The 12,475-nt window shown below is 37.3% G+C and overlaps 2 protein-coding genes across 3 annotated transcripts; one reads left to right on the top strand and one right to left on the bottom strand.

The window, feature by feature from the left end:
• Positions 1-4,261: 4,261 nt before the first annotated feature.
• Positions 4,262-8,792, top strand: LOC114714000 (kinase-interacting protein 1-like). Of its 2 annotated transcripts, XM_028898697.1 has the most exons (3): positions 4,262-4,321; positions 4,423-4,675; positions 5,449-8,792. In XM_028898697.1, exons 2-3 carry the CDS (start codon positions 4,582-4,584, stop codon positions 8,544-8,546), a joined length of 3,192 nt encoding a protein of 1,063 aa, XP_028754530.1. In that variant the 5' UTR covers positions 4,262-4,321; positions 4,423-4,581; the 3' UTR covers positions 8,547-8,792. The 2 variants fall into 2 exon arrangements, with proteins under 2 accessions (XP_028754530.1, XP_028754529.1); XM_028898696.1 differs by lacking the exon at positions 4,262-4,321 and having other exon boundaries at positions 4,345-4,675.
• Positions 8,793-10,478: 1,686 nt separating this feature from the next.
• On the bottom strand, positions 10,479-12,475 carry LOC114714007 (nicotinamidase 1-like). Its single transcript, XM_028898706.1, has 5 exons — positions 12,169-12,475; positions 11,805-11,988; positions 11,584-11,717; positions 11,264-11,449; positions 10,479-10,824 (listed from the first exon to the last, which is right to left on the bottom strand). Exons 1-5 carry the CDS (start codon positions 12,307-12,309, stop codon positions 10,747-10,749), a joined length of 723 nt encoding a protein of 240 aa, XP_028754539.1. The 5' UTR covers positions 12,310-12,475; the 3' UTR covers positions 10,479-10,746.

The raw sequence follows: 12,475 nt of genomic DNA on the forward strand, positions 1-12,475 counted from the left end.
AATTAAGCATTTATTTGGTCGAGGTGTTTTTTTTTTTAAAAAAATAGAAGTTCGGTCGAGTTTATTTTGGGAAATAGGTTGCTTTGAAAAAATATCTTTTTTTTTTATAAATAAAAGGGAAAATTACGTACAGAGCCCATAGAAGAGATTTTATTCATCTAAAGTCTCGCAAAATGTCAAAATTACTAACAGGTCCCAAGGGACCTTAGAGTAATATATTCTATTTGTAAAATGACGTTACTGCCCCTCACATTCCAAATTCACATTTGCTCTATCATTGCGATTTACAACCTCAACAGCGACTATTAACAACCCAATGAGAATGTGTTAACAACCTAAGCAGTATCCGTTAACTACTTACTTTATAAGATCACATAACCTCCATATAAGAGTAAATTATAACAAAATAGCATAATACAACAACTTTAACACTAAAATGGGAAGCTTTTTGAAATCGTTAAGAATTTAACTAAACCCAATAGGATTATTTTAATGCGGAGATCCATTGACAACCTCAACGGTGAGTATTAATAACCTAAGGAGAACTGTTAACAACCTTACCAGTGTTTGTTAATAACTGATTTTACAGGATAATATAACCTCTAACAACTATATAAGATTAACTTTAACACTATTTAGTTATAATTTAGTTAGTTATAGTTAGAGGTTATATTATCCTGTAAAGTCAGTTGTTAACAGATACTACTAAGGCTGCGAACAGTTCTCCTTAGGTTATTAATACTCACTGTTGAGGTTGTCAATGGATCTCTGCATTAAAATCTTACTATAATTCTAGTCGATTTAGTTAAAATTCTTAATGGCTTCGAAAATCTTCCCATTTTAGTGTTAAAGTTGTTGTATTATACTATTTGGTTATAATTTACTCTTATGTGGAGGTTATATGATCTTATAAAGTTGTTAACGGATACTGTTTATGTTGTTAACACGTTCTCATTGGGTTGTTAATAGTCACTGCTGAGATTGTAAATCGTAATGACAGAGCAAATGTGAATTTGGAACGTGAGGGGCAGTAATGTTATTTTACAAATAGAACATATTACTCTAAGGTCTCTTGAGACCTATCAGTAATTTGACATGTTGAGGGCCCTTAGAGAAATAAAATCTCTTCTGTGAGATCTTTGTATAATTTTTCCTAAATAAAACAGCCCAAGAAAACTACGCAGTTACATGACAGGACACACTAATATCCAAGTTTAAAGCGTCTCTGAGAAAACTCGAAGGACTAGAGAAACAGGTAATCCCTTTGGGGCGGTTGAGAGGCTGAGAGCCTCGTGGGCTAAAACGTCAGCAACCATATTCTCCTCCCGCTTAGGCCGGCAAATACTGGCCGACCAGTCGCGTCCCGGCGGGTTGCGAATCCCTACCAAGAGCCCTTCTTCACGATGGTCCTCTTTGAAAAAATATTGTTTATCACTTGTGTGTTTATGTTTTCATAAAATGTTTAACCTTGATCTAAAAGATAGAAGTAAATTTATTTATTTATTTCTTTATACCGACAGGCCCGTGAAAATTATAGCTTACGCTGATGGATGTGGGATTGGGCCACGTTCCACACACTTCATATGAGCCCAGCCCAAACAATGAATGGGGGAAAGAAATTAAAAACAGCAAGAGGCTAATATTTAAAATTATTTCGATTTTCCAACATTATAATTCGATCTTCCATATATTACAAGAATATTAAAAATTTTATTTCTCAATTTTCAAGAAATACGAGTGATATTTTCTTTTTTCTTTTTAATTACAAAATCAATAGTAGTTTTTGAAGCACACATGATAACCTTAATTATACTCTCGAGCATTTAAATTCCAACTTTGTTAAATATTTCCTTCAGTTTCATTTTTGCCTCTTCTGCTATTTGTCTTGCTGTTTTGTTCTCATGCGCGTTGTATTTTTGAAAAAATAAAATAAAAATTAAAAAAAAAAGATAGTTGGGGGATAACTCAATGAGTCATAGACTTTGACTTTGAAGACAGTACGTAGAAGTTAGGTTATTCTTATGCGGCTTAGAAGCTTCTTAAATTATTCTCTGGGCGGTTTGATTTATGTTAGGATTTTCCGTAAAAGAGCTCTGAAAAGATCCATTCACCTACCTCTAATACGCCAACCTGGCCCCTTTGATAAGTTTCAGAATTTGCTGTTGGCGGAGAAATAAAAAAGAATGAAAAAAAAAAACTAAAGAACTGTATTATGTAAAAATTTAAAAAATAAAAAAAATTCTATTCAGAAATTTTATTAGTCAAAAGTATTTGATGTGTTTTTGTATATAAAAAGTATAGATACTCCGCAGAATTTCATACGCAAAAAGTATTAGTATTTTAATTTTTTTATGAGAAAATTATTTCTAACAAAACAAACGGAACAAAGAACATGGGATTTGGTTGTTTTCAAATAAAAAAGATTAGATAGAAATGAAAATAAATTAAAAATAATTTTATGCAAAGTCATTTTTTTGTGAATGTTTTCAGCTTTTCCCCCCCAGTAATGTAAAGCCGCAAGGGAATGTCAATCTTGGGAAGGCCGTCCCTCCACAAACAACATTTCTATATTTGTCGTCGCATCGTTCATGAAGACAACGATAATGATACAAAAGCTAATGATAGTAATATAATTATCGATTAATCAATTCTGTTCAAATCGAGTAAAAAGAATTTGATGTTAATATGTTATTTGAGCAGTGTTGAATCCAAGTTTTACCAATATGAAAATTATGTTGATAATACTCTCATTGGGTGGGTGTTTGGATATCCTTAGAACTACTTAAAAAAAAATTGTTTTTATGTAAGCCTATCTTAAACTCTATAAGATTATTTTTAAAAAGCTAATTCAAACATTTTTTTTTTATCAATTTAACACTTGCGTTTGAGATTATGAATGCTAAAAATTAGGCATAACGAACTAGGAATAAAAGATCAATAGAATTCTAACTTATTGGTTACATGTGATATGCAAATTAGGCTGGATCAAATTAAGAAATAAAAAGGAAATTCTAAATAATTTTTTTAAAAAAAGTATAATTAGGAAGTATTTTTTGCAATATTCTTTAGCGTTCAGAGATATATCTTGATTTTAGCAAGTCTTTAAAACCTAACTCACCTAAAATTTTTATTTATAAACAAAAAAAAAATATAAAAAGATAAGAGATGGCTAAAACTTTGAGAGACATAAAATTAAACCGGGGACTAAATTAACAAAAAAACAAAGAAGAAGAAGAGTTTTTGTGAAAAGCAAGAAAGAAGAGAAAAAATTTTAATTTAATTTCTAGAATGGAAATAAAAATTAAAAATATGGGAGCCTAAAATGTATTTGACGTGGGATCTCACGATCAATTAATGATTATATGTTTTTGGCCAACAAATCAATTAATGATTAAATGAGTTCTTATAAGATTTAAGTATATATTATGTTTTTTTTTTAAAAAAAAAGAAGACTGGCATACGCGAGATAAAGCATAGCTGCGTGGTCGGCTTTTAAAAGCAAAAGGGAAAGGTGCTTTGCCGCTTGATCTGGAAGGACTTTGCTGCCACCGCCACGTGGGTCATTATGTTTATTTTGCGTGCAAAATTTGTATTTCTTTCTGTTTTCCCCTTTTCAATTATGATCAGCCAGCCTCACTTTTTGTATAATTTTATTTTGGTCCTTCTCATTCTGTTTTATTTTATGATGAGATTAAGTTCTATTTAGCATTTCAAAATATTTTCTCAAATACATCTAATACTTATAATATTTTCTAAGTACATTTAACAACCTGAAGTATTTTTTTGCTTTAGTATTAGATGTACAAAAAAATATTTTTGGATCCTAGACATATCTTTAAAAATACTTCACAGTGCTGCTAAACGTACCTGCAAAAATATTTTATGATGTTAAATTCATCACAAAACAGTTTAGGATGTTGGATGTACGTGAGAAAATATTCAAAGTGACAGGTACACTTTGACCTTTTTATTATTAAAATATTAAATGCCGGATGAAAAATGTAAAATACACCGCAAATGATGCTATGGTTATTATTACAAATCATAATGAGCGTGACTTATCTTTTTTTTTATAAAAAAAATCTGAAATAAACCAGAAACCAATGCAGTCAATTTTGGTTTTACGTGAGAGGTTGATACATAATGATATAATAGGACTTAACAACTAAACCATTAATGGGATAAAACAATGGATGAACTGTAAAACAGAAAAAAGCTTATATGTGTAATATTATAACAACATATGCGAAGCTGTTGTGTTATTGTTTTTGTCGCAACGCCTTTTGTAAAAAGGAAGGCTTGCACAATAAATTCGGCCGAGGTTTGCTCCCCTCCATCATCCCCATATTTTGCATCACAGTTTCTTACTTGCACGTTCTCTCTCTCTTCTCTGTTTGATTCAATCTTTTCACAATCTTTCAGTCATGTCATGGAATCCACGTCTTCTTCTTCATCTTCTTTAATTAGGCAGATTCACAGAAACAGAGCTTCCATGTCCTTGTTGGTACAATAAGATCTCTGTTGCAGGAAATATAAGAGGAGGAAGACGAAGAAGAAGAATAAGGAGGAGGAGAAGCCAGTATGTTGCATAGAGCAGCAAACAATGCGTATTCATGGTGGTGGGCCAGCCACATCAGAACAAAGCAATCAAAATGGCTGGAGCAAAATCTTCAAGGTCAGGATTTATCTCTGTTTCTTCCTCTGATAATAATCAGAAGATAAAAAAGAATGGCTTCAACTTTCTGATACCTCTCTTTTCTTGTTTGTTTGATCTATACAGCATTTTCTGTTACAATAACTTGAATATTGACGTTCTGTCAAAATTCATTGGATAAATGTGCAGTCAGCTATTTTGAACATTGAATTAGCTCTAAATGGAGTAATTGACCATTTATCAAATGAAACCTTCACTTATGTTTGCTTCACATGCGACATAACTAAGCCCAACAACTTTCACTTCTTCTCAGTATTGAACTATTGATAAGAAATTAAATTAAGCTATTCTTTTTTTTTTGGGGGGGGAGGGTTAAGAATTAACATATTCACCTATCTTGGAAGTTTTTTCTTTTTGGAGCAAACACTTCCTTGAAGTTGATAGAGAGGTTTCTTGCAATACTAGGAGATTTTTTAAGGGAGATTTGATGAGAAATCCTTTCATATAGTGCTTATATAGCCAGCTAGCCCTGGTAACGAGTTAATAATAAAATTAAAAAGAATGGGTGTGTCAATATATATACTGTCTTATGAAATATCTGCCTGGGTGAATTTTCATTAGCTTCTTGGACAGCCAGCTGGTAAATTTGTTGATGTATTCAGCATAAGCTTGGTGTAATGCAACGGTTTCTTGGTCCAATTTAGAATAGACGTGCTCTAATGAGAAAATCACAAGTAACACCCACTTATCACAAATTGCTTGAGGAAACTGATCAGAGTTCGCTAAAACTGCAGACATGGAGGAAAAAGTGCAGAATGTTCTGAAACTTATAGAAGAAGATGGGGATTCCTTTGCAAGAAGAGCAGAAATGTATTACAAAAAGAGGCCAGAGCTGATACACTTCGTGGAAGAATCATACCGGGCTTACCGAGCTTTAGCTGAACGGTATGATCACATATCAACCGAGTTGCAGAATGCAAACACCACCATTGCTTCTGTCTGCCCAGACCAAGTCCCCTTCATGGAGGATGATGATGATGAAGCATCACCAAGGTCTCCAATGTCACCAAGGGTCCCCAGGAAACTACCAGAAGGTTTCAAACCACCAAGTATCCCAAAGCCTCCGGTTAAAGATTTTAAAAGCGCAAATCCAATAGCGCCGAAGAAATTGTATTCCAAGAAGACATCCACTGCAGAAATTATTTCCAGAGCTCCTAAATCTGGACTGAGCAAAAAGGAGGCACTTGAAGAGGTTGACAAGCTTCAGAAACAGATTCTGGGACTACAAACTGTGAAAGAGTTCGTAAAGAGCACTTATGATAATGCCATTGCAACATACTGGGAAACTGAGGAGCAGATCAAGGAGTTACAAGAGAGAGTTTCCAGTTTACAAGACGAACTTGGTGAAGTTACTGTTATTGACGACAATGAAGCTCGTCGTTTGATGGCAGAAGCTGCTCTTAAATCATGCCAAGAGACATTGTCACAGTTGCAAGTGAAGCAGGAAAAGGCAATTAAGGAAACCAGGATAGAGTCCAAAAAAATACAGGATATCAAGAAGAAGTTCGAGTCACTCAAGGATGAGTTCCAATATAATTCAACCAATCAGAATGAGCCAAGGACTAAAAGAGACGCAAAAGAAGTAGCAGAAGCAAAGGACTTGGATGGAGAGGAGAGAATGACTCAGCAGAGACAGGATCTGCGGATTTTACAAGAGAAGATTAAAGAACACTTTGAGGCTGGGTCCCATTCATCTCTCAGTGTGACAGAAATGGCAGAGAAGATTGACGAGCTTGTGAACAAAGTAGTAAGCTTAGAAACTGCAGTTTCATCCCAGACTGCTCTGGTGAAGAGACTGAGAACAGAAGCTGATGAACTTCAATCACAAATCCGAGCTCTGGAAAATGACAAGGCAAATCTAATCAATGACAAAAACAACTTGAACGACGAGCTGAGAAAAATGGAAGAAAAGATGAATGGAGTACAGAATCTAAACCAAATTGTTGAAAGCCAGCATATGAATCTGCAAACCCATTTCACTGAAGCACGCTGTAATCTTGATCATCTCTCAGAGAAAGTCCAAAATTTGCAACAGGATGATGCAGAGGACACAGATCTTACTCAGAGAGAAATGATATCATCAGGTGAAGCCGAAGCAAAGCATGAGGTTGAAGGAGAAGATGCAGCGAATCAAGAGAATGTCTTATTAAAAGATGTAAACTCGGATAGGAAGCATGAATTCACCGATTCAGTAGAAGGTGAAGTAAAGTTACTCATTGGTTCTCTAGAGGATGATACAAAGTCAGAAAACAAGCTTATGGTAGCTGGTTCACGCAAAGAATCAGATCAGGAGCTTAAGGTTACAGTCACACATACGATGGAAGAGGCGCAGCCAGTGGCAAACAAAATGCCAAGCGAGACTAAAGAGCAGGAGGGAACTGTTAGCCATGACAGTGATGATGAAAGAACTAGAGATGCTCTGAGTGCTAATGCTGGGAAAACGGCAATAAGTTCTTCAGACAGCTTTGAAAGCAAGCAAGAGATCGATGCAAAGTCAGATAAGGAGATTAAAGCTACAATAACACATGTAACAGAAGAGGCGCATCCAGAGGAAAACAAATTGCCAAACGAGATGAAAGAACAGGAGGAAACTGCAAATCTTGACAATAGTGATGAAAAAGCTGGAGATACTCTAAGCACTAATGCTGGAAAAATAGCAGAAATTTCTTCAGACAGCTCTAAAAACCAGCAAGAGATCGATGCTAAACCAGAGTCATCGGGTACACAGAATTCTCTCAAATTTGAAGCCCAGGAGCAGCCAAAAGCACAAGAGGATGAACCAAACTGGCAGAAATTATTTATGGATGGACTGCAGGATAAAGAGAGAGTGTTGCTGGCAGAGTACACTAATACTCTTCGGAATTTCAAAGATGTGAAGAAGAAGCTCACTGAACTGGAGAAGAGAAATCAAGAGAGTGACTTTGATACATCTTTGCAGTTGAAGGAACTGAAGCGTGCTATTGCCTTGAAAGATGAAGAGATTAGATATCTGCGTCAGAAACTGGATCTCCTGCAGAAAAGCTTGGAGGGAAATGAGGAATTGATGAAGTTAAATTTACCAATGCCAGTAAAGAACATTGATGAAATCTTAAAAATTGAGGCGTCTGGCGATACATCAGCCATTGAAGAGAAGTTCCGGATGAGCATTGATAAACTTCTAGAGGAGAACTTAGAATTCTGGTTAAAATTCAGTAGTATTTTCACCGAGATACAAAAATTTGATACCACCATCAAAGATTTAGCGACCGAAGCATCAAAACTTGGCGCAGAATTGAAGGCTTCAGAGGGCAGTACCAACGCAAAATATTCTCTAAAATCGGATGCACGGCCAATTTACAAACACCTTGAAGAAATCCGGACGGAACTAACTGTCTGGTTGGGAAAAAGCGCACTGCTGAAAGAAGAACTGAGATTCAGGTTCTCATCCTTGTGTGACATCCAAGAAGACATAACAGTGGCATTGAAGGCCAGTGCTGAAGATGACGAATTTAAGTTCACGAGCTTTCAAGCGGCCAAGTTCCAAGGTGAGATTTTGAACATGAAACAAGAAAACAACAGGGTTGCTGATGAGCTTCAGGCAGGTCTGGACCATGTCACGACTCTGCAACTTGAAGTTGAGAAGGTGCTTGCGAAATTGAATGAACAGTTTGGACTCTCAACCACAAATAAACCCCAAGCTTCCCATCTGAGGAGTGTGAATTCTCGGACCCGGGTTCCTTTAAGGTCATTTATCTTTGGTGATAATCCAAAGAAACAAAAACCATCAATCTTTTCTTTCATGGCCCTTGGAATGCATAGGAAGTATCGTTCAAGACCAAAGACCCCCATGTAAACTAGCCCCACTAATTTCTTTCTTCCTTTCTTTCCTTCTTTCATTCCATTTCTTTTCTTCGCTTATAATTTTTCTTTTTGGTCGAAAAAAAAAGTTGTTTGACTAGGTAGCGATTGAGAGTTAGAGTGCCCTGTTACAAGTTACTTGTCGGGAGTTTGACTATACGTAGGTTTGAGTTTGCAGTTATATGTATCCTTATACCAACTAGGTGGATATTGCTATAATATGGGTGTCAGGATTTTCCTTTGTGTTTTGATCGTTTGGTTAAACATCTACCCATGATTCATTGTTTTCAAATGATGTCTCCTAAAACGTAAGTGAAATATTGTGACACTAGAACTGAATCAAGTCAACACCCAACTCCTACATTAGATACAGCATGAAGTGTCATGGAGTTTGAAGACTGCATGAGTATTGGCAAGTTCGAGGGGTGTTATGCGTAGACAGGGGCAGACGATCATCCATAGTCTCCCCCATTCTTTCCTCTCTCTCCCTCGTCTGCGCGCACTCGGCCTTCCACTTCTTACTGTTCCCAGTTGGAAACAAATACCTGATCACATCACGCAACCTTCAAGCTTCTTCTGGTTGCGCCGTGAATCTAGTTGAGGCAACAATAAGATCTGGAAAAGCTTCTGCCTTTCTCTCTCTTGCGGTTTTCGCTTTATGAGTTTCATTGCTGGGACCAACCTCAGACTCACCAAAAAAAAAAAAAAAGGAAAAAGACCTGGGGTCTATTCGATATGGCGTTGAAAAGTATTCGTAAAGCACGTCAAAACAAATATCCTTCCACGTACTTACCTCATATTCCAAATGATCAATCACCATGTCTTCCTAGCTGTATGCCCCGATGGTGTGATGTTTTAGATAGAGGAAGGCAGCCCTCACACACCACATGGAGAGCGGTGAGTGCATCAAAGTTTGTGGTTTGGACCCAAAGGCCCTCGGCATCTCCTCCGACGCTCTCTTCGACTCTCACTCCACCCACAACCTCTGCTCCCCTCACTGTTACTACAACTGTTCCAACGTCGTCGACTTCTACTGCAATATCACGCCGCAGGCGAAGGTACTGTCACATATTCTACAGACCCTTTTTTCTTCAATTTTTCCTTGCATTCGTCGGTTACATATATAATAATTTGTCGTATGAATTAAACAAGAGTGTTTCTTGCCAAGTTGCGTGTAGTAGAAGGTGCGAGCGCACAGCCAGCAATGGCTGAACTGAGAAGCTCTCGAATTGTGGTGCCTGGGCCTGTCAAGTCCGCGGCCACGGCTGAAACTCCTCAATCCCAACCTCACAACTCTCTTCTTTTTTGCTGTCAACCAACTGGTAGGTTCTCCACCATGCGGCAATTAGTTATATACATGTTTCTGCTTTTAACGGTGTGCACCAAGCCATATATAAATAGATATTATATAATGTACCGTGTTAGTTTGAGCACTTAGTATGTAGTTTGCTCGGTTTGTGTAGCAAAGAAAAGGAATTCACTACGGATCTAACAATGGAGGCGAAGTTGAGCGATAGTATAAGAACTAGAGAGGACAAGGCAAATTCTAAGGAGCCACTCTTGTGTCTGGTGAGGGCGGATAGTGCGCAGATCAGGGAGAGAGAGGAAGGAAAGTATGGGGGAGATTGTGCTTTTTTTTCCCCCCACCAGAAGAGATAGTGTCTGATGATTAGGCGGCTGAGTTGGTGCATTCAGTGCCACGTCTCATATAGCCAAAGAAATTTAACAATCAAAATTAACGTTTTTAACACTTGGGTGTAAACTTTGGGGATGCTGCTTTAAAAAAAAAAAAATCTCGGATTACTATTTCCAAGCGAAAACTTCTAAAACAAAGATGAACATTAATCCTTTATAAAATAATAAATTGTCTCGTACTTTTAAAGTATTTGATTTTTTTCCCCTAAGAGTTTAGACTTCTCTGAACCTATTAGAAAAACTTAGCAGGCAACTATAATTCCAAGCCATGTAAAACATACGTGTGTGAGGTAAACAAAATAGTGCAATACCATGTGAAGTATTGTAGCAGCTGGTTTAGTAGCTTAGCATTAGGATTTAGGACCACAATAGGGGGCAACTACAAATCTGATTAACTTGACCAGAACTCCAAGTATTACTGTAAAATAAGAAACAACCACAACTTTGAAGCCTTGCGTATGGCTAAGAAAGACCAGTCGATGTGACGAGGTTAATTCAGCTCACTGGAATGATACCTCTGATACGATCTGGGCTCCCCTTCCCCTTGCAATGTAGAGGCCAATATGATGCATCAGCTCCTGCCAAAAAGAAAAAATAAATTAAAAATAGACAGATTAAAATATCATACGTGTAAATAATACAAGGTGAAACTTACAGACCCAGAGTAGGTCTGATGCTCTGTAAACCCCGTGGATAACCGGGGCTTCATGCACTGTACTATATGGGCAGAGGAAGGGTCAGGGGGTAAAAAAAATGGAACTAGTCCATTACAGTGGGATTATCTAAAAGAGTAGTCCTGGGCTTCTTCTTGGTAATCCATTTATACTTCTTTGGTCCGGCTCCGGTTTTTATTCAGATAATTTAACTAGGCAGAAAGTCACCGGGTCTGAATTTATATAACCAGAATCAGAAGGGCAGAGCATAATTGTCTGCTTAGATGATCAAAGCATTCTTTCAGTCAAAGTTCTATTTATGACAATCATGTAATTTATCACAACCAAACTTCCACTGAAGTACCTGCGGATGAGCTATCACATCCTTGTTATCTCTGGCTATATGAACTGGAATATCATATGTAGCACAAGCATGGGAATAGATAATCACATGCTCCAAAGGAGAAAGAAGACGCCGATTTCTAGCAGACAACGCAGAACAGACAAAATCCAGGACGCATATATCCGTACATATCCCAACAACCAAAATCTGTTAAGGACAAAAATTGCAGTACAACAAATTAGGCCAGCAATCTTGGAGTTCAAATGAAATTGAGTTACAAGTACAGCAGACTTAAACAATCATGTTAATTGTTTAATTAGGAGAAGGATGGAAATGTTTACTTGTTTTATCTGATGATTTTCCACCCATTTAACGAAAACATTAGTACCATCTTTCTCAACTGAACCAAGGTATCCATCGATGCAATCTTTGCACCTGAGTGTTGCATTTGGTTCATTTTCCAACCACAGCAATTCTGCAATTCAGAGAAAATCAAACTGATGCAGGACAAATTCGTGTGTGTTTGTGTGTGTGTGTCCTGAGTCTGAGTGACGTCCAATACCAGGAACCAATTTTGCTTCCTCTGTTCCGGCAATACAGTGAGGAGGATAAGGGGGCTCAGGAGTATCTCGGTCATGGGTATCAAGGAAGGCAAAAATAGGCCACTTCTTTTCAGTGAACACTCTTGAGAGCCTCACTGATTCTTCTACCATCCTAGAAATTTGTTTGTCTGGTTGCCTTGGGGCCTATTGAATACCATAATCGATGACAAAATGATGAGTCTTTGTCTCATTTAGTCAAATCAACAAACATGAACTAATCTAACAAATGCAAGAACGCAATTAGACTAAAAAAGAAATGATTGACTGAATCATACGAAGGCAAACCGTAGAGAGCGGCAAAACAGCTCGTGGAGGTCGGCTTACCAGATTACCAGCTCCAACGGTGCAGAAGCCATTGACAACGTCGACGAGGACGAGACCTGTTTTGACGTCCCCAGACAAAATAAGGGGTTGTTGATCCACTGGGAGTTGCTCCTTTAACAGATCAATCGTCTGAGAAACCATTCTCTTTTTTCTCTCTTCCCGTCAAAATATGAAGAAAGGAATACAGAAGAAATGTAACCTTAACGATTCCAAATCGAAACAGTATTGCCGAATTGACACGCAGGAGGCTAATTAATAATTTTACTGGCCGGGGTTTCGCTCTCGTTCAGCTTTTCTACGAACTTCC

This window comes from Neltuma alba, unplaced genomic scaffold, assembly GCF_004799145.2.
Source record: "Neltuma alba isolate B1F8T4 unplaced genomic scaffold, ASM479914v2 tig00011483_pilon, whole genome shotgun sequence".
Taxonomy (NCBI): Eukaryota; Viridiplantae; Streptophyta; class Magnoliopsida; order Fabales; family Fabaceae; genus Neltuma; species Neltuma alba.

Excerpts from the sequence above, each read along its gene's own strand:
- LOC114714000 (XM_028898697.1), top strand. The coding sequence starts at position 4,582 with ATGTTGCATAGAGCAGCAAACAATGCGTATTCATGGTGGTGGGCCAGC. Across the intron at positions 4,676-5,448 it reads GCTGGAGCAAAATCTTCAAG|ACATGGAGGAAAAAGTGCAG; the intron begins GTCAGGATTTAT and ends CTAAAACTGCAG.
- LOC114714007 (XM_028898706.1), bottom strand. The coding sequence starts at position 12,309 with ATGGTTTCTCAGACGATTGATCTGTTAAAGGAGCAACTCCCAGTGGAT. Across the intron at positions 11,989-12,168 it reads CCGTTGGAGCTGGTAATCTG|GCCCCAAGGCAACCAGACAA; the intron begins GTAAGCCGACCT and ends GGTATTCAATAG. Across the intron at positions 11,450-11,583 it reads AAAATCATCAGATAAAACAA|ATTTTGGTTGTTGGGATATG; the intron begins GTAAACATTTCC and ends TGTCCTTAACAG.